General features: G+C 35.3%; 1 protein-coding gene and 1 pseudogene across 1 annotated transcript in view; one reads left to right on the forward strand and one right to left on the reverse strand.

Moving 5' to 3' along the window:
• Positions 1-727: 727 nt before the first annotated feature.
• LOC143388796 (asparaginyl-tRNA synthetase-like) overlaps positions 728-19,718 on the forward strand; it is a 69,358-nt gene continuing 50,367 nt past the window's right edge. The window contains exons 1-5 of the mRNA XM_076842318.1: positions 728-868; positions 4,200-4,309; positions 7,123-7,243; positions 11,418-11,558; positions 18,379-18,459. Coding sequence (XP_076698433.1) covers positions 728-868; positions 4,200-4,309; positions 7,123-7,243; positions 11,418-11,558; positions 18,379-18,459 — 594 coding nt within the window. The remainder of the gene's footprint in view (positions 869-4,199; positions 4,310-7,122; positions 7,244-11,417; positions 11,559-18,378; positions 18,460-19,718) is intronic.
• On the reverse strand, positions 10,146-10,307 carry LOC143388800 (apelin receptor early endogenous ligand pseudogene; annotated as a pseudogene).

The raw sequence follows: 19,718 nt of genomic DNA on the forward strand, positions 1-19,718 counted from the left end.
GGTTCTGTTGGCACCTGATCACCCTTTTTCGTAATTATCTATTTGGATGTCTGATACCACCCAGCTGTGATTTGATCAGGGACAGTGTCTGATTTTCTTCTGAGTTCACAACTCAGGAACGACTGACACTCTTGGGTCACTACTCTCATCAATTAAGTCTTCTGGATGCTTTCCCTCTGCATCAGTCACTCCTTGCCTTTCAAGTGCTCTCAGTTTTCCCTGAAAGCTTTAGGAAAGAGACTCTGAGACTTCACCCCAGCTGCACTCCCTTGCCCAGTCTGTGAAAACGCCTACACCAGGTTCTGCCTTAGCTACGCCCCATCTTGGCTCCTGACCCCGCCCTCACCTCCGCCCCGCCTCCTTAGTCGAGCACACAAGTACGCATGCTCCGTTTTAGTCTTCTTAAAGTGATGACACAGGCGACGTTGACGTGGTAACGTAGGGCCAGTGGAAGCGTAGATTGCAGCGGAGGGGCGTACTTTTGCTAGTAGTGCGCGGCAGTGGGTCGTGTGGTCCGCCCAGGCGCGCGGTTTGGTTTTGGCACTTGCTGAGTGTGCCTGGAAGTGGGGAACAGAGACGGTCATTTTGTAGAGCTGGGGGCTGCAGCGCCTGAGGACAGGGCTGCGACCGTGTATAGGGGAACAGCTGAGAAGGAGGGCCGTTGCCGGCAGGATCCGAACCCGCTGTGGCTGGGGCTGGTCGCGTGGTGACCTGGGGCGGCCGCGAGATGCTCCGGGCCCGGTGTCTGCTTCGAGCCCTGCGCTCCTGCTCCACTGCTCCCTGCCCCAGGCATAGGCCTTTCGCCAGACTGAGCGTACGGGACGCTCTCGGGTCCCAGAACGTGAGTGGGGAGCGCGTTAAAGTTCAGGTGGGTGTAGGGAAAGGGATTTTTTTTTCTTTATTTAGGGACTTATGTGGCACATCCACTCCTAGCGTTACTTTGTGTTGTTGGGTCAGACAGAACGACCAGCAAAGAAAAGTTAGAAAGTATAGGTATAGCGCGAGTTCCTATTTCTCCATTTCCTTGGATACCTGCCGTTACTTTTTGCAAAACTGCTGTAATGACTGTGAACTTGGTTTTCAAGATACCTGTAAACTTGTTATTCATTCAGGAAAGTGTAAGCGAACAAGGCCCCTTTCTCTTTTTACATCTCCTGATATCCGCGGGCATATAGTGGTTGCCTTGCCCTGGCCCCTTGAGGGGAGAAACTTTGTCTTACCTGACTTGATGTTGACGTGACTGGCAGTAAATATTCGTTCTAATAAATCGAGGCTTTGATTCAGCTTTTAGCCACCTTAGTGCCTAAAATTGAGCCTGCGTGTAATTTATGTTTAATAAATTAGGAGAAAGAGTGGAATGTAGCAGTTAGAAAGAGCCCTGGGGTGAAGGTGTGTAAGTTTAAAGCTCTCCCACTAAGTAACTTAATTATGAGCATGTTAAGCGCTTAAAACTTAAGTTTCTTTTTATGAAAACAGATAATGGTCCCTACTTTATGGGACTATAAAGAGTAGCCCACAGTCAATAAATGTTAGCCACTATTATTTCCTTCACTTCTTAAAAGAGCAGTTTAAGCAAGGTAGTTGATTACTTTTCATTAGATTACTAAAACGCATTGATAACAGTGGTTTTGATATCATCATTATCCTTGCTGTTATTATGATCTGCTCCTCCATACATTTATTGGGTTTCATATTCTTTCCATGATCCAATTCAAAAAATTGCATTTATCAGTTAATTTAGAATGTATAAATGACACCTTTTGTGTGCTGGTCAAAAGAGAAATCAAAGATGGAAAGAACAGAATTTAGTGCTTACCATCTAATATGGTAGATATCAACCACTTGTGGCTTCGAGCACTTGAAATGTGATGAGCCTGAATTGAGATATGTTGTAAGTTTAAAATACATAATAATTTTGAAGAACAAAAAAGATTGCAAAAATCTCTATTTTTTTCTCTCTAAACACACATGTGTGCATGTGTGTCTATCTATGTATGTACATCTGTGGGGCTTGTGTTTTTTATTTATTTGTTTGCAGTACTGGGAATTCAATTCAGGGCTTCACACAAGCTATGCAGGCACTCTACCACTGATACACCAACCGTTTTTAAAAAATTAATTTGCCCAGGTTGGCCTTGAACTTGTGATCCTCCTGCATCAGCCTCTTGAGTAGCAGGGATTATAGACAGACATGTGCCACCATGTTTGGCTTCAATATATTTAAATATTGATTTCATGTTGATAGTATTTTGGACATAATTGGTTAATAAAATAAATTATTAACTTCATCTGTTTTTTTTTTTTTTTTTTTACTTTTAATGTGGCCCCTAAAAACTTGAAAATCACTAATGTAGCTCACATTATGTTTCTGCTGGACAGACCTAGTCTTCAGCAGTGTGATTATTATTAATGATCAACATAAGAAGCTATGAGAAAACAGAGATAGAATTCCTCCTATGAGTAGGTAAGGAAGACTTCTTATATGGAGTGACATTTGAAGTATGTCCTGAAGGATGTATTCCCCAGATAGAATAATCTAGGATGGAGTGGAAATTGTACAAGGATGTGTCCCCCAAACAGAGGAACTGGGAATGGGGTAGAAATAGCATTCCAGAAAAGTTCATTGATAAGAACATAAAGTTGAAGTATAACTTGTATTTGAATCCCAGCTGAACTTGTGTTTTAACTTCTCTAAATGTTTCTTCATTTCCAAAAAAAGATAATTATAGGGCTGGGGTTGTAGCTCAGTGGTAGAGTGCCTGCCCAGCACAGTGAGGCACTGGGCTCAATCCTCAACACGACATAAAAATAAGTAAATAAAGGCATTATGTCCATCTACGACTAAAAATAAATTTTAAAAAGATAAATATAACCATGTCATTTACTTCTTGCGATAATTAAATAGCATAATATTTATAAAGAACTTTGCACATTAAAAAGTGCTTAATGAATGTTGAATTTTACTAACTAGTAAAAAAGAAGAGAGCAGTGCTTTGGAAAGTACTGTTGATTGAGCATGCCCCAAATGCAGGTGCCTTTGGTAAAGTGTGACGAGGTGAAGTACCTTGTGCATGAGGCGGTGACAATTTATACTTCATTCTATGGAGCCCTCACAAAGATCAAGGGCTTTCTAATCAAATAGACTTGGGTTCAAGTCTAACCCTTACCAGCAATCTTCAACAAGTTACTTTCTCTGAGTCTCAGTTTTCTTGCTTGTAAAATGGGTATGACAATCCTTAGAGCTATTATGTGAAGGAATGAGACACTATATGGCGGTAGTAAAACATTTGCAGAATTTCAGCTGTGTACTTGGCAATCACTTCAAAATAAGTAAACAGTTTTCTTTCCCTTAAAGCATTATGGATATGCAAGTAAGTGATAGAGAGCTTTAATAAAAGCATCTGTAGGTTATGGCTACAACAGAGAATGGTCAATAGTTTTTTCTGGTTAGAATCAGCTCTTGCTTTTCCTAAGCATGAATGTCAACCTGTATTCATTTACTTTACATTTGTGGGACACTTCACAATTGTTTGGTGTCTACTAGAAAACTAGTTATTCCCTCCTAACTCCTATAGTAGTTAAATTTAATTTTGGCATATCTGAGAGCTGTTTTAATGTTACTGGCCTACTTAAAAGCATCTCTCATACTCTGATGTACCTGTCATTTAAATTAAGACTGTCTTTGAATGTTTGTATATTACTTAATATGTGTTTATAATGAGACATTTGGGGGAGTTTTTTTTGTTTGTTTGTTTGGTACTTTGTGAAAGAATAAAAATCCTATAAAGATATTTCTAGTCTATATTACATAATCTGGGAATTTGATAAAAGGGAAAAGGCACCAAGATGTAAACCTTGTTATTTGTCATTGTCATTAGAAAAGCCAATATTGAAGAGATTGGTTATATAAATTACATACATCAACTTGATGAATATTTGGCAAAAGTTGAAAATGATGAGCTTCATTAACAAAACAGAACAAAAGGTAGAATGGCAAAGGGTGTATTTCCCTATAAGAAAAACCATTTAAAATTATTTGTACATATTGGTAAACTGAAAGCAGTTCATTTTACACAGCTGATAATGTTAAGGCAAGATTGATTTTTTTTCTTTCATTTAGCTTTCTTTGTATGTATAAAGAAAATATAGAATGTTTTAAGTATTTTAAGCTCACATATAGAAATCTTTCTCTTTTTTAGGGATGGGTTCTATCAGTCCGATCCCAGAAGGAAGTCTTGTTCCTACATGTAAATGATGGGTCGTCTTTGGAAAGCCTTCAGGTTGTTGCCGATTCAAACTTTGACAATAGGTAAGTTGTTAAGTTTTGAGTCCTTTGATTTTTTTCTTCTTCTCTACTGTTCCCCGCTTCTCTAATCCAATATTCACATTGCCCCTTTGACCTATCTTCCTAAACACATCTATGAAAAATAGCTTTGAAGAAAGTCCAAATACTTGGAGTCAATATCCTTAGCTCAGGCTTCTCTTTCTCTAACATCTTCACATGCCTGTATCCCCTGCCTCTACTTTCCATCTGTTTTCCTTCTCTTCTTGCAGCTCCTCTAAGCTGTTCTGCTCCTTTTTACATTCAGGCTTCTAGTCTTGTTGCCACTCTGCCTAATAAACCTCTTCTTCCCTGTCTTTCCAATCCAGTTTAGCCATCATCATATGATAGCCATCATCATCCCACCCCTTGACTGTGGTAGGTGACTCTCCTCTTTGGTCCCATACATTCTGTGCCCAGCTCTGTCCTGAAATGTATTTATCAGATGGTAATCAACTGAATTATTATTGGATTGCTTCTTTGACTAAGAACTCCTTGAAATTATGAATGGTATTTCATTTGTTTTTGTGTTCTCAGCTTCTGACACAGTGCTGACAAAGTTACCAATTATTATTTGTTGGATAAATTGAAGAAATTTATATGATTTTGTTGTCAGATGTTAAAACTAACACAATTTTTTTTTTCCTCCTAGTACTGGGGCCCACTACCACTGAGCTGAATCCCTGACCTTTCTTTATTTTTTATTTTATTTTATTTTATTTTATTTTTTGATACTAGGGATTGGACCCAGGGGAGCTTTACCACTGAGCTACATCCCCAGTCCTTTTTATTTTTTATTGTGAGACAGTGAGTTGCTGAGGGTCTCACGAAGTTTCTGAGATTGGCCTTGAACTTGTGATCCTCCTGCCTTAGCCTCCTGAGTCACTGGGATTATAGGCATGTACCACTGCACCTGGCTATTCCAAACCCTTTTTATATATTTATTTTTATTTTGAGGCGAGGTCTAGTTAAGTTGCCTTGGCTGGCCTTGAATTTGCACTCTTCCTGCATCGGCTTCCCCAATAGCTTGGATTACAGGCATGTGTCATGGTGCCCAACAAAACTAACACCATTTTCATGTTAGGGTATAAGTTATGAAGAATAGAATATTATACTAATTTGTTAAAATAAGAGTGCTTTGGTATTCCAAACATGGTTAGGATTAATTCCACATATTGAATAGGCTCATGGGTCTGAGACAATAAAATTGTTCTGATGTGAAAAGTTTGTAATTTTTTTGATAACATATATCAATATGGCAATTAAATGGGTATGTCTAATAGTATCTAAATTTTAGAGATTCTGGAGGATGACTACCCACCTCTTTGAGATATTCTCAGTGGCCCCCAGGAGAAAATTCATCATATCAATTAGTGCATATGTGAAGTCAGAGCGTCTTAAAACACTTTCAGGTTTGGTGAAAGATTTATCAGGTTTTCTCTCCTTGATGTAATGGTGGACAATCTTAGTTATATAAATTACATATGAATACATTTTAAAAGGAAACAGTTATTTTGCTGAGAAAGAAATCGGAAAAACCATTTCATTCACAATGACCTTAAAAGATAAAATACTTGGGAATTGATCTAACCAAGGAGATGGAAAATCTCTACAATGAAAACTATAGAACACTGAAGAAAGAAATTAAAGATGACCTTAGAAGATGGAAAGACCTCTCTAGGTGGAGTAGAAGACCGAGATTGAGAAGGAGGAAGGAGGGATGGGAAAGGGGAGGAAATGCAGAATGATTTAACAAAATCACATATGTGCATATATAAATGTACCACAGGGAATTTGGTCTCTCTATGTGTGGAAAGCACCAGTCAAGGATGGATAATAGATGAGCAAGGGGAAGATTTTAAAAAATAAATTTTAAAATATTAAATATAGCCAGCAAACAAAACTGGGGAATTTCCTGATAAATTTAGTTTGATACAGTTTATTGTATTTATTGTATTATATTTTTATATACAGTTTATTAAGGTTTCAATTTATTTTTAATACAGTTTATCACAGCTTTATAAGCATGCCCAGTCATCCACAATGCAGAGCCATACCAGAGCATTTATCATATTTATTGTAATTATGAAATGTTAGAACTGGAATAGATACATAATCACTTAGTTCACTCTCCTTCTTAATAGATAATTCTTAAAACAAATGAGTGTTCATCACTTTCTCTAAGAGTCATACAATAAATTTGTGGATAAACTTGCACTAGAACATAGACTTACTACCCTGAAGGTGGTCTGTGTGCTCAAGACCATCAGCTGGGTAAATTAAAGTAAATAACTTGATTAATTTTAAAAAATACATTGTAGAAAAAGCACATGTACTTTTAATTGTCTTAGAAATAGTCTCATGTAATTTTTACCTGGCTTTCCCAAGGATAACATGTTGCTATAGTGTGTTCTCAAAACCAGGTAATTATCAACAGAACTACAGATCTGATTTGGATTTCATCAGACCTTACATGTAATCTACAATATGTTAAAAAGCATTTTGACCAACTTACATTTGATACAGATAATAATATAACTTCTTAATTCTAAATAGCTATATGTAAATCCTCAATTTCTTTATTCCCATTTAAAAATGTATGGAATTCATTTTTAAGATTTGGGTATACCACAGAGCATCCATAAACTTTGAAGATTCTTTAACTCACTTGAAGGTAAGTACTCTATCATTAATGTTCTAATAGCAAGATTTATATTAAGACAAAAGTTATACTTAATAGCAAGATTTTTATTAAAAGAAAAGTTATATATAATAATATCTTGATTTCTTTGTTATTATAGAGAATTGACTTTTGGGAGTTCTGTAGAAGTCCTCGGGCAGCTGGTACAAAGCCCTTCCAAAAGGCAAAATGTGGAACTGAAGGCAGAAAAAATTGAAGTTATTGGAAATTGTGATGCCAAGGTATGCTTTTGTTCAGGCTATTTAGGCTTAATTTAAAATATTAACAATCTGTTTTAAGTGGGATTATTGGAAAGATGGTACTTAGAACATTTTTCAGTTATGCTTCCCTGATAATTGAAACAGGGCATAGATCCTGTAGAGATAGTAGTAAAAGTATTACAAAGATGACTTAGTCTTATGAGAGCTGAGCATTAATCTGTGCATCTTTAGTGCCTGTCACAGTTGAACCTCACAGCTTTTATAAGCATGTCTAGTCATCTACAATGCTGGATATAGCCCATACCAGGGATAAGAAGTCCAGTTCTTCAGTGGCATTTTAAAAGGAAACAGTGAATTTGCTGAGAAAGAAATCGGAAAAACCATTTCATTCACAATGACCTTAAAAGATAAAATACTTGGGAATTGATATAACCAAGGAGATGGAAGATCTCTACAATGAAAACTATAGAACACTGAAGAAAGAAATTGAAGATGACCTTAGAAGATGGAAAGACCTCTCTAGGTGGAGTTGAAGACCGAGATTGAAAAGGAGGGAGGAGGGATGGGAAAGGGGAGGAAATGTTCAAATGTTACTATTGTCTACCGTATTGGACAGCATAAGTAGAGAACATTCCCATTTTTCACAGAAAGTTCTACTGATAGTGCTGACCTGGAATGTTGTAGTGCTGAACAGACAAGAAATTCTATATTAATGCATGTTTATACTTGTTTTTGAAGACTGTGTTAGTGCTTTATATATATAAGCCTGGTAGAGAGGTTAGAGGGAATAAAATAAAAAGTCATCAATCCAGTTCTTTAAATTTACAAAGATGGAGAAAATAAGGCCCACCCTAGTAAAATTGGTGGCACATCTGAAATTTATATTCTAGCTATTTGACTCCTCCTGTCTTTGCCATAATTACCTTCAAATGTTCAATATGCAAAAAATGAGAAATTTTAAGAAAATTGCATCATTTAAATTTATTTTGGTATTTTAGAATAATAGGAAAAATTAAATGTAAGGAAGTAAGAAAGAAAATGCACTAATTTTCTTTTAAAATGTCCTTCTGAATTATTTTCCAAGAAATTACAATTGAAAAATTGTGAAATAATTTAGAAATCGAGAGGAATAGAAAAGGTAAATATTTTTGCTTTTGCTTTCTTAGAAGAATCTATGATTATTTAAAATTTACTATGTGTTTTATTGTTCTTGAATTATTCTCCCTTGGCTTCTGTTGCTGTTGTTACCTTCTCCTTGCCTTGTTTTTTTTTTTTTTTCTTTTTTTCAAGTCACCAACTGTTTTATTAAGTAATTATTAGAACCAGAAATCTATAGCCATTAATTACATTACTAAGGCTGTTTCTTAGCTGTTTTTCTTTGCATATGAGAATTTATACTTGAAAAAATATAGGCTTTATTGAATAAGATGTTTCTGAATTGTAAAAGTATTTTTTATGCATGGTATACAAATGAGTTTATTTTAAACATAAATAAAATTGACAATAGTTTATGTTTCTAGTCAGATGCATTTGTGGAAAGGAATTATAATTCATCCAGAAAATTATTTAGGAGTTCTCCATTAGTATCTAGTTTAAATAATGAGATAAGACATTTTATTTATGTATAAATTTAATTTCAGAACCTTATTAAGTACTTTCTATCCCAAAGACACTTTTAAATAAACTTTTATAGGCAAAGAAACTCCATGATATTGTCAGATTTTTCTATGTCAAATTTTTTGCATATGAATACCAAACTTTTATTTTAGCAAAATAAAGTTTAATGATTTAATGGCTTCTCTCAGTCTATAATGTTTACAAAGTAAAACTTTTAGGCAGGGTATGATTTTGTAAACTCTTTACCTGGAAATAACTTAAAATTTTATGTCACTAAGCTAAATTTCTTTCAATAAATAAAGATTAATAACATATTTAACCACTTGGTAACACCTAGTTATCATTACAATTCAGATCTAGATAGGATAGTTTCCTTTGAGGTAATCATATTTCTAAATTTCTGATTTGTTGTTTGCAAATCTCACTATCACAGGTTAAGCAAAGCTTATCAGAATGATGAACACTCACCTATTAGATACAGATATTTCCATGTTAGGGTTTCACTTGCATAACTGTATTTTTTATGTAAACTAAACCAGTGTTTTTAAGGAACTATCTATACAAAATAATCAAGGATATGAAACAACCTCCAAGGAAACAAACTTTGGGTTCTTACAATTGCATGATGGGGAAAAAAAATTGAGAAATGAACATTTTAAAATAACATGGACTACAATTAGTACTTTATGCTTTCCTCTAGGACTTCAAATGGAGATTATTCATAAAATAAAAATCAGACTTTTATAAACACTAAAATCTGTCATAGATTGGTAACAACTAAGCTTTTTTCTTATTCTCTCAATATAAATAATTAATGAATCAATAATTTTCTTCCTATTCTGAAAACCAAGACAATGCAGTTGATTTTAGATTTAGCATTTATGTTTTTTAAGAATCACTCAAACATATACAACACTAATACTTTCAGAGACTCATAGGAATATGTTTAATTATCGCAGTTTTTACCTTTAGAGAGTTCTAAGACTTAAAAAGATGGTTTTCTTTTTCATCAATATAATAATAATAATGTATAGAAAAAAAGATGAGAGATTTTTGTTATGCAAGCAAATAATTGTGCTTCAGACCGGAATCACTTTTGAATATGTTGTTTTTCCTCTAATTACAACCAGCAAGAAGGCAGTTTTGTGAACTAAAATATCATCCCCATACTTTCAGACAATTCTTTTTTGTATGATGAAGCCTAAGCAATCCCCCTATAGACACAGCTCTTTGGAGCAGTTGAAATCTGTCTTTCACCACTCTTCTTCTGGTAGACACAGTGAAATCAGCTGTAGAAGTCTATATCTCACGGGAAGGGACTTCATGAATGGAGAGGCATACATCTCCTCTAAAGGCAGTTGTATCTGTGCAGTTTTCTTCTCAGGGCCAAATTAGCTGGTGTCTGTCTGTTGATAAGGAGACTCATCATAAAAATTTAAAAACACAAAATAATTTGTTGAAATCTCATTTTCCTGCCACACGCAAGTGGAGCAGTTGCTCTTAAAGTAAACAAAGCAATCTGTAAATAGTCTCTGCAATCTGTGTTTCTGTCCTCACATTCTAATGACAAACCTCAGAGAACTGCCAGCTGCATTTTCCAGAAAGGTTAATGATCACAGCAGACACAGTTACGGTACACTGTGCTGTGGTCAGAGGCTCCCTCCTCCTTCCCTTCTTCAGTTCAGTGTCATTTAAAGTATTTAGGCTTTAGGGATTCTGAACCCCCAACAATTCCAGTTATATTCTTGTGGCTACATTTTCTTCTTGGCAAGCATGGTACTTGTTTCTGCGTACTATAAAAATCAGTGTGTGCACCAGACCTAAAAAGACGAGACTAAAGCAGCGTGCATGTGTAGCTCTTATTCAGCTTTTGTATTATCTTTCTTTTGAGTCTTTGGTTTCTGTCTAAAAGGATATGACTTTTTAATCTTGTAATATAAGTGTGGACATGGAGAAATATTTCAGGTTGGAGCCTTAAGTTCCTTTAAACTTTTTTTGTAGATTTTTAGTACTCTGCTAAATGAAAGATAGCTATTGACTGTTCCTCATGTTCTTAGACCCAGTGACATGTTGATAAACAGTAATAAATTGGCGCTAGCTGATATGATTGTGGGTTTTCAAGACATTTGTGTGATTTTAACATTGAACCCCAGCTGTGTGTGTACAATGGTAGAAAACGTAATCTTTAATATCTACAATATTCTTAACTCCTGTGTGTCAAACAGTGAATTGTTTTGCATAATTATATGCTTAACCTCTCTATTTGTAAGAAGTCACAGACAGCTAGTGGATAGAAACTTGGTAAATAATAGATAAGCCTCAGTGATATTAATTAATTTAGCTAATAAATACTAAAATTGGCTTTAAACCCACATCTCTCTGAATCCATCCCACCATTCTTCTACCTGGTAAAAATTATGTGGACTATATAAATCTGTTATATTAAGAAATAAAGGAGGAAATCTTCTTATTTTCTCTGAAGCGCTACTATTTAGGAAATGCTCTGGAAACTGGTTTTATAAAACAGGTTTTTTTGTTTGTTTTTTTAGCTTCTAATTTTTTCCTTATTTATTGGCAGGCATTCCCTACCAAATATAAAGAGAGGCATCCTCTGGAGTACATGAGACAATATCCTCACCTTAGGTGTAGGACTAACACTCTGGGTTCTATATTGAGGGTTCACAGTGAAGCCACAGCTGCTATTCATTCCTTTTTTAAGGTAAGATACCTTACTTCCAGGTATTCTGTCTTGTGAAGAGGTTGGATAATTGTAACACTGGAACATTTTCCTGAAAGTTCTGTTGTTTGTTCCAAGTACCTTTATTTATTTGTTTCAGGATCAAATGTCACAGGTGTACATATATAGTTTAAGAGCTTATTAAGGAATAAATACTGTAAATATTTAAAGTATATAATCTGATAAATTATGAACCTATGAAATCTTCACCACAACTGAGATGATGAGCATATCCATGACCTTGAAAGTTTATGTGTCTGTAACATCTTTATTTTATCTTCATTTTTAAATGATACTTTTTCTGGATACAGAATTCTACATTGACAAGTTTTTTTCTTTAAATACTTCAAGGTTGCCATGATACTGTCTTCTCATTTGCATTACTTCCAATGAGAAATCTGATGTCATACTTATCTTTAATTCTCTATGCACACCTTGTCTTTTTTTCTTTTCCTGACTTTAAGATTTTTTCTTTATCATTGATGTTTTAGTCAGCTTTTTTTGCTACTGTGACTAAAAGACCTTACAAGAAAAATTTTAGAGGAGGAAAAGTTTACTTGGGGTTCACAGTTTCACAGATCTTGGTCCATAGATGGCCAACTCCATTGCTCTTTGCCAGAGGTGAGGCAGAACATCATGGTAGAGGGTGTGGCAGAAGAAGGCAGTTCAAAACAGGACAATCAGGAAGCGAAGAGCTTTACTCGTCAGAGAAAATATATACCCCAAAGCTGTATATGTGACCAGTGACCTGTCTTCTCCAGCCACCACCCTACCTGCCTATAGTTATTACCCCATTAATCCACTTAAATGGGTAATGCACTAATTTAGTTAAGCCTTTCATAGCCCAATCTAAACTTTCTTGCATTGTCTCACATGTGAGTTTTTGGCGAACACCTCATATCTAAACCATAACAACTGTTTTTTTTTTTTTTTTTAATCAATTTGTGATGTGCCTTGATGCAGTTTTCTTTGTTTTTCATTTAGGGTTTATTGAATTTCCTCGATCCTAAGTTTATCATGAAGTTTTTGGTTTTGTTTATGTTTTTTTAGCAGTATTGGTACAAATATTTTTCTGTTACTTTCCTCTTTTGGGAACTGAAATTATCCATATATTAGTGCATTGATGCTATCCATAGCCCACTGATGTACTTTTCTTTTTTTAAAATCCTTTTTTCCATGGGGCTGGGGATGTGGCTCAAGCGGTAGCGCGCTCACCTGGCATGCATGCGGCCCGGGTTTGATCCTCAGCACCACATACAAACAAAGATGTTGTGTCTACTGAAAACTAAAAAAAAAAATAAATATTAAAATTCTCTCTCTCTCTCTCTCAAAAAAAAATCCTTTTTTCCTGTGTTTATTTCTTTTGGATGTTTTCCCTCCCTTTTTGATGGTTTCTATTGGTTTTTCTTTATGCTTACTAATCTTTTTTCCTATCCAGTGTATTTTTTCCTCTGAAACATTATACATTTCATATTTATTTTTATTTATTTATTTTTAAATATTTATTTTTTAATTGTAGTTGGACACAATATCTTTATTTCACTTATTTATTTTTTTGTGGTGCTGAGGATCGAACCCAGGGTCTCACATGTGTGAGGCCAGCGCTCTACCGCTGAGCCACAACCCCAGCCCCTACATTTCATATTTAGAATTCACTTTGGGCTTTTTTATTATTATTATTCCTTTTGTGTCTACTTAACTTTTTGAGCATATGGAATACAGTTTTAATTTGAAAACCGTTTTTATGTCCTTTTAATTTTAACATGTCAACTATGGGTTAGTTTTGATTGATGGATGGATTAGTTTCATGGCTTATATTTTCCTGTCTTTTTGCATATCTGCTGATTAATGCCAGACATAATGAATTTTACTTTGGGTGCTGAATATTTATAAAGCTTCTTGAGCTTTGTTCTGGTATGCAGTTGTTAGTTGAAAACTGTTGATCCTTTTGGGTCTGCTTCTGGTTTTTGTTTAGCAGGTTTGGAACAGTGTTTAGTCTAGTACTAAGTATTTCCTGCTATGAAGTATTATACCTAGTGCCTTATGAACTGAGTTTTTCTAATCTGGCTTGTGAGAACATCCAGCCAGCATGTAAACACCGTGTGCTGTTCCCTCTAAATTTTTCAGTTCCTTCCCCAGTTTTGGATAGTTTCCTCCATGTAGGCACTCATCAGTTCTCTACCTAATACTCCTGGGTGACCCTCTGCAGATCTCTGGAGTTCTCTGTCCAGTTCTCTCTTCATTGATACTATGTCCCATGAATTTCAGCCACATTGGTCTCAACTGTCTCTCCTCAAATTAGGGAGTCTTCTGGGCTTTACCTTATCACTGTCTCCCTATGCTGTGACCTGAAAGAGCTCAGTATCATAAGCTGGCTGACTGGTAGGGCTCAACATTCGCTTCCCATCCCTCAGAGATCAGTATCTTTTTTTTGTAATATTTATTTTTTTAGTTGTACACAATACCTTTATTTTGTTTATTTATTTTTATGTGGTGCTGAGGATAGAACCCAGGGCCTCGCATGTGCTAGGCAAGCGCTCTACCACTGAGCCACAACCCCAACCCCAGATCAGTATCTTTTATTGTCTTATATCCAGTATCGTGAAAATCATTGTTTCATCTGGGTTGCTTTTTATTTTTATTGTTTTTTTTTTTTTTTTTGCTTTATGATTGTTTCAAGTGGGAAAGTGAATTCAATTCCTGTTTCTCCATCTTGATCATAGATCATAGATATGTATTATGTGAATATTAAGCATTAATTTTAGGGTTATTGGTGTTACTCTAGTGGGTTGCTGTAATGAATGAAGACATTTTGTCTCACCTCTGCATTTTAACCATTTCCCTCCACCTGGGAAAGCCAAAGGGGAATGTGGTCAACAAATTGTTGAGTTGAAGGGCCCCTCCTGTCATGTCAGTGGGAAGGCACCAAAAGGCCAGGATGATATCACAGAGAATACTCAGTGTTATTTCATGTGGTTTTGGAACTTGGCCCTTGCTCCTTCTTTGGATTCAACTAATTTCCCCTGGTTGCTTACCAATGTAAGCTTCCCCTGGGCTATATCCAAATTCATGCAGTCCCAGTACATCTGTAGCTCACCAAGAGAGTTCATGCTCTTTAAAAAGCTCCATCAGCTGGGCACAGTGGTAAGTCTTAAGTTTGAAGTCAGCCTCAGCAATTTAACGAGGCCCTAGCAATTTAATGAGACTCTATCTCAAAATCAAGAAATAAAGCTGGCACAGTGGCACATGCCTGTAATCCCAGCAGTTAGGGAGGCTGAGATGGGAGGATCAAGAGTCAGCAAGGGCAAGGCATTAAGCAACTCAGAGAGACCCTGTCTCTTAATAAAATATAAAATAGGGCTGGGGATGTGGCTCAGTGGCTAAGTGCCCCGAGTTCAATTCCTAGTACCAAAAACAAATACATAAAAGTTAAGAATAAGAAGCTCCATCAGAGTTAATTTCTGTTGAAACTGACAAAGAACACCATGCCTTTAAGGCACCTACTTAAAGAAAAATAAATCACATTATACAATGTTATCCCATTGTAATTTGAAAGGGTCTGTTTACATATGCTCTCAGACTTTCTTATGCAACTTCTATATGGCTTTTCAGTAGTGCTTGAACCACACAAACATAAAATCTGTTCAGATCTAAAAATATAGTGTTTCAACAGTTGATAAAGATTTCAACAGTTGATAAAGTGGACCTGCTTTAATACTGAAACAATTTTATGGATGTTTTTGGCCACAAGGTGGTAGTATTGGCAATCCATTAACAAGTTAGACTTCACCTCCTTCGTACATTTCTTTATTACTTGTAGCCTTAATAGATATAAATAAATAAGAGAATAAACTAGAAAATGTAAAGTAAGAAAAGTGCTTGAAAATAATTTGAATTTTAACACTATTGGTGATAGTTATAAAGGTAGATACTTTTTGCGTGCTATAAATGCATTTTTTAATTGTTATGCCCTGAAAAATATAATCCTGATGTGTCATTCTATGTTATCCACTTGTATGTGAGACATTTAGAATTGACTTGTTTAAAGTAGTCACTTGTAGCACTCTAGGACATATAAAATAATAATTACATATCATCTATTTGGTGCAGTTTCTTCTACTTTAAATTCCCTAAAAGATATTAAGCTTTAAAATATAAAATTTTCATACATTTCAAATTTATCAATAAAAATTGAGAAATGTAGGAAGAAATAGAAACTTGAGAGGTACTTTAAGTTAGGATGTTTTGAAAATCTAGAGTTATCTTTTGTTTTAGTATTGAAAATATTTTGTATTTAACTTGGTTTGCTCATGAAATTGACACACATGCCATGTGCTAAAACTTGGCTGTCTATGATCCTCAAAATGAGTCATTTAGAAGAGCCAAATTTTTCAAATAACTGAAGTTTTTCTCTTTGGGCCCATTTTTTTTCTAAGTGTTCCTAGAATGGATTGCATGCTTGCTTATCTTTTTCAAATGAAGCAGTAAAAGACTGCTGTGCCTTTCAGGGCTTGTCTCCTCTGGATGGCAGTCCTTCAGAGCCTGCCATGGAGTGGAGTGGTTTTAAACCCCTGTGTTGGATGGCCTGTGTTTTGGAGTGCCTGTGACTGGTTTTTATGTTTGTTTGTTTTTTTTTTAATGGGTTTTTTTGGACTCCTCTTGCTGTTGATTTTTGTTGCCAGTGGCATGCTAGTGTCTAGCAATTACTGTCACATTTCTGTTGATGGTGATTAAATAATGATATTTATTTAAGTGTAAAGGGAAAATATCCACTAGTTTTCTGAGTGATGTGTATGGGCCTTAGTATACGAATTTTGTATTTTTTGGATACTCAGAACCTTCTAAAATACCTGTTTCTAGAATGTGTATCAAATTGTTTCAATCTGGAGGTGGCAGGTGGAGTCTAACAATTGGGTAAAGCATTTACTTCCACTTTTGGCTCCTTTTCTGGCCTTCATACCTCTATTTAGAAACCTCTTTGCTCTGGAGTGGTATAAGTACCTAATACTGGTAGCCTCTCTGGAGCAGATACTGACAACATTCCTCCTTTCCTTGCTCTTGACTTTCATTTTATCTGTTTTTCCTCCCACTATCTCTTTTTTGGACTTTGTGTACACTGCTTTATTGTTCTTCCTTTGTATTCTCATGCATAGCTCTTTGGTAATGTTAGAGACTTTGATAAGCTTTGCTAGCAGCATTAAAGCTTAAAAAGCTATAGTGACCCATTTTGTAAAGGTTTGACGTTAAGTATTAAAAATGGTTCCTACTCCTGTGTGACTTTTGTTTTGAATCCCATAATTATTGACCTCAGGTTTACAGTGCTGTTCCTGGTGGCATTTGACCAGTTCTAACTTTGATAATTACATTCAGCCATTAAATTTTCTCCTCTCGCTCTACCTCCCCTTCCCCACCCTCATTTCCTTTGAATTTTTCACTTCCTTTCTTTGTTTACTTCATTCATGCTCATAGTTGCTTACATTCATGTGGAATAAATGATTCATGTTCATAATTCTTGGCTACTAGGAGATAAAAATTTTATGAAGTAATGTTATTGATTGTATTTCCATGGTTCTCTATAATGTGCTCTGTGCAGCACTTCTAGGCACATTGCTCTCAGGTTAAGTACATATTTGAATACTTTCTGGGGCTTAATTTATAGCTTGACTATTTAATCAGCCTATATCATAAGTCATTGGCTTAATATAATTATAAAAGTTCATATTTGGGAGATCCCTGACAATGCCTGGAGTTGTTATATTCTACTGGTGATAGGCAGAATCTAGCATAGTTGTGAGTGTATTGTATTGATTTCAAGGCTAGAATTTTGCGTTAAACACATGCTATTCTGGCTTTGTATTACAAATTTATTTTTAGCTACCTTCTACATCTATACTGACTATAACCTTTGCCTTCATACATAGTCACAATGAAAGAAGTGTAGCCTTGAAGTTGATGGGTTATTTCAGTCCTACTAGCAACAGCTTTTGTGGTTTACTAATGGAAATAGTCTCAGTTTTGATGGGAAGAACTGCCGTTGGGCGCCTTGGTGATGGATGGACTTGATGCTGCTCAGAATACTCTTCAGGCCAAGGAAGTACACTGTCTGTGCTACATGCAGTGCATTGTGCCATGGATCGAATGACAGAGACTTCCCACTAGTCATTTCTGCCTCTCTTGTTGTGCATTTCTTTAGTCCCTATTAGCCTTAATTTTTCTTTTGGATGGTTTATCACCGTTGAGGTTTTATTCCCACATAACTGAACTTCATATTGATTGCTTTGTATTCCCTGAATAATACGGGCAGCATTGCTATGCATTAACCTTGATTGAGTGTGTGTGAGTGTGTGTGTGTGTGTGTGTGTGTGTGCGCGTGCGCGTGCACACGCACATGCATGCATGTACATGTGTGTTTGTTGAACCAACACCAGTAACTTAGAGAAGTAGAAAATGAGGGAATAGCAATACAGAGCCTGAGCACGGGGTTACAACCCTGGCTTAGCCACTGACTATTTATGTGGCTTTTGGCAATTTACTAAATCTCTCACGTACTCAGCTTTCTTATCTTTGAAATAAAGATATTGGAGAACTTAATTTCTAAGTCTGTTCCAAATCTAAAAAATTTTGTGCTTCTGTGCATAGTAAAATACTCAACCATCTTTCAATAACCTCATATTTGGAAGGTTGGGGGGATTTGATGTGGCATTCTCAGTTCCATTTTAATAGTATAACAACACAGTGTATATTCTTGGAATTTTTTCATGTGCAGATATATTGAAAAGAGTGTTTTTTCTTTTCCTTCCAGAACAGTGGTTTTGTGCACATTCATACTCCAATAATTACATCCAATGACTGTGAGGGGGCTGGAGAGCTTTTCCAAGTTGAGGTGAGTTCTGTTTCCCATCTTGGAAAAATATTGTTGTTTGATATTTTTCTCCTGAGGGTTTGTTTCAATTTATTTATTTATTTGTTTGTTTACTTATTTATTTATTTATTTTTGTAGTGCTGGGGATTTTGCATTCAAGGGAAGCACTCTACCAACTGAGCTATATTCCTAACCCCTTTTTAAATTCAATAAGAAGACCATAGGTAGCATCTGAAATTGATTGTAGAATTCTTAATACTTATTACAACTGCTCTGACTCCCTATCCCACTAGCCATATTACTAATACTGTGACTAAAAAGAGTGAATTTTTAATTTAGTACTCTACTTGCTTTCCTTAAGCCACTGAAATGGTTAATTAGAGAAATTTAGAGATTAATAAGGATTATAAGATATTCTGCAAATTCAACCATCAGTTGATGCTTGAACATAAATCATGTTTTTAAAAATGGATAAAAGGGCTGGAGTTGTGGCTCAGCAGTAGAATGCTCACCTAGCATATATGAGGCACCAGGTTCCATCCTCAGCACCACATATAAATAAATAAAATGAAGGTATTGTGTCCACTTACAACTAAAAAAAGTATTTAAAAAGATAAATAAAATAGAAAAGTATACATACAAATATCATTTTCTTTTTCAGATTCTTTTTTAAAAATTACATTTCCATAAGAAATGATTTGTGTGTATACCCCATTAAGGTTTTTATTTTAATTCTTTGTTTAACAACCATTTTTGGATTTCCTACTATGTGTCAGGTACTGTCAGCCTGCCCTTCTTGCAGGAAAAAAAATTTTTCCAACTTTTCTTAGTCAGTTGAAAGCCTTTCATTTATTAGTTTTACAGCTGAAAAAGTCATTAGCTAGTCACATACTGATGGACAAAGAGAACTAAATTGATGAGTTGTGCTTTTTGTATGTTTTTTATTTGCTGAATTTTTTAACTCTAGTAAATATCAAGGTGGTTCTTTAAACATTCGGTTGATTTTATTAGCTGACAAGATGTGTATATAACTGCTTTCTCAGTGTTAGGGCTTTCTGGCTCTTGATAACCATGCTTTCTCTTTATATTTTTGAACAAAGTTTTCTTTGGAAACAGTTGTTCTGACGTATTGAAGTCATTATTATTAGGAATAGTAATCAAATGTTGTCTTTCTTCATACTTGAAGAAATCTGGATGGCAGTTAACCTTCTGGAAAAAGCAGAATTAAAAAACCTGTTGAATGTTTAAAGTGGAAGTGTTAGCATCTATATATGAGTTCA

The sequence above is a fragment of the Callospermophilus lateralis genome, unplaced genomic scaffold (assembly GCF_048772815.1).
Source record: "Callospermophilus lateralis isolate mCalLat2 unplaced genomic scaffold, mCalLat2.hap1 Scaffold_112, whole genome shotgun sequence".
Lineage (NCBI taxonomy): Eukaryota > Metazoa > Chordata > Mammalia > Rodentia > Sciuridae > Callospermophilus > Callospermophilus lateralis.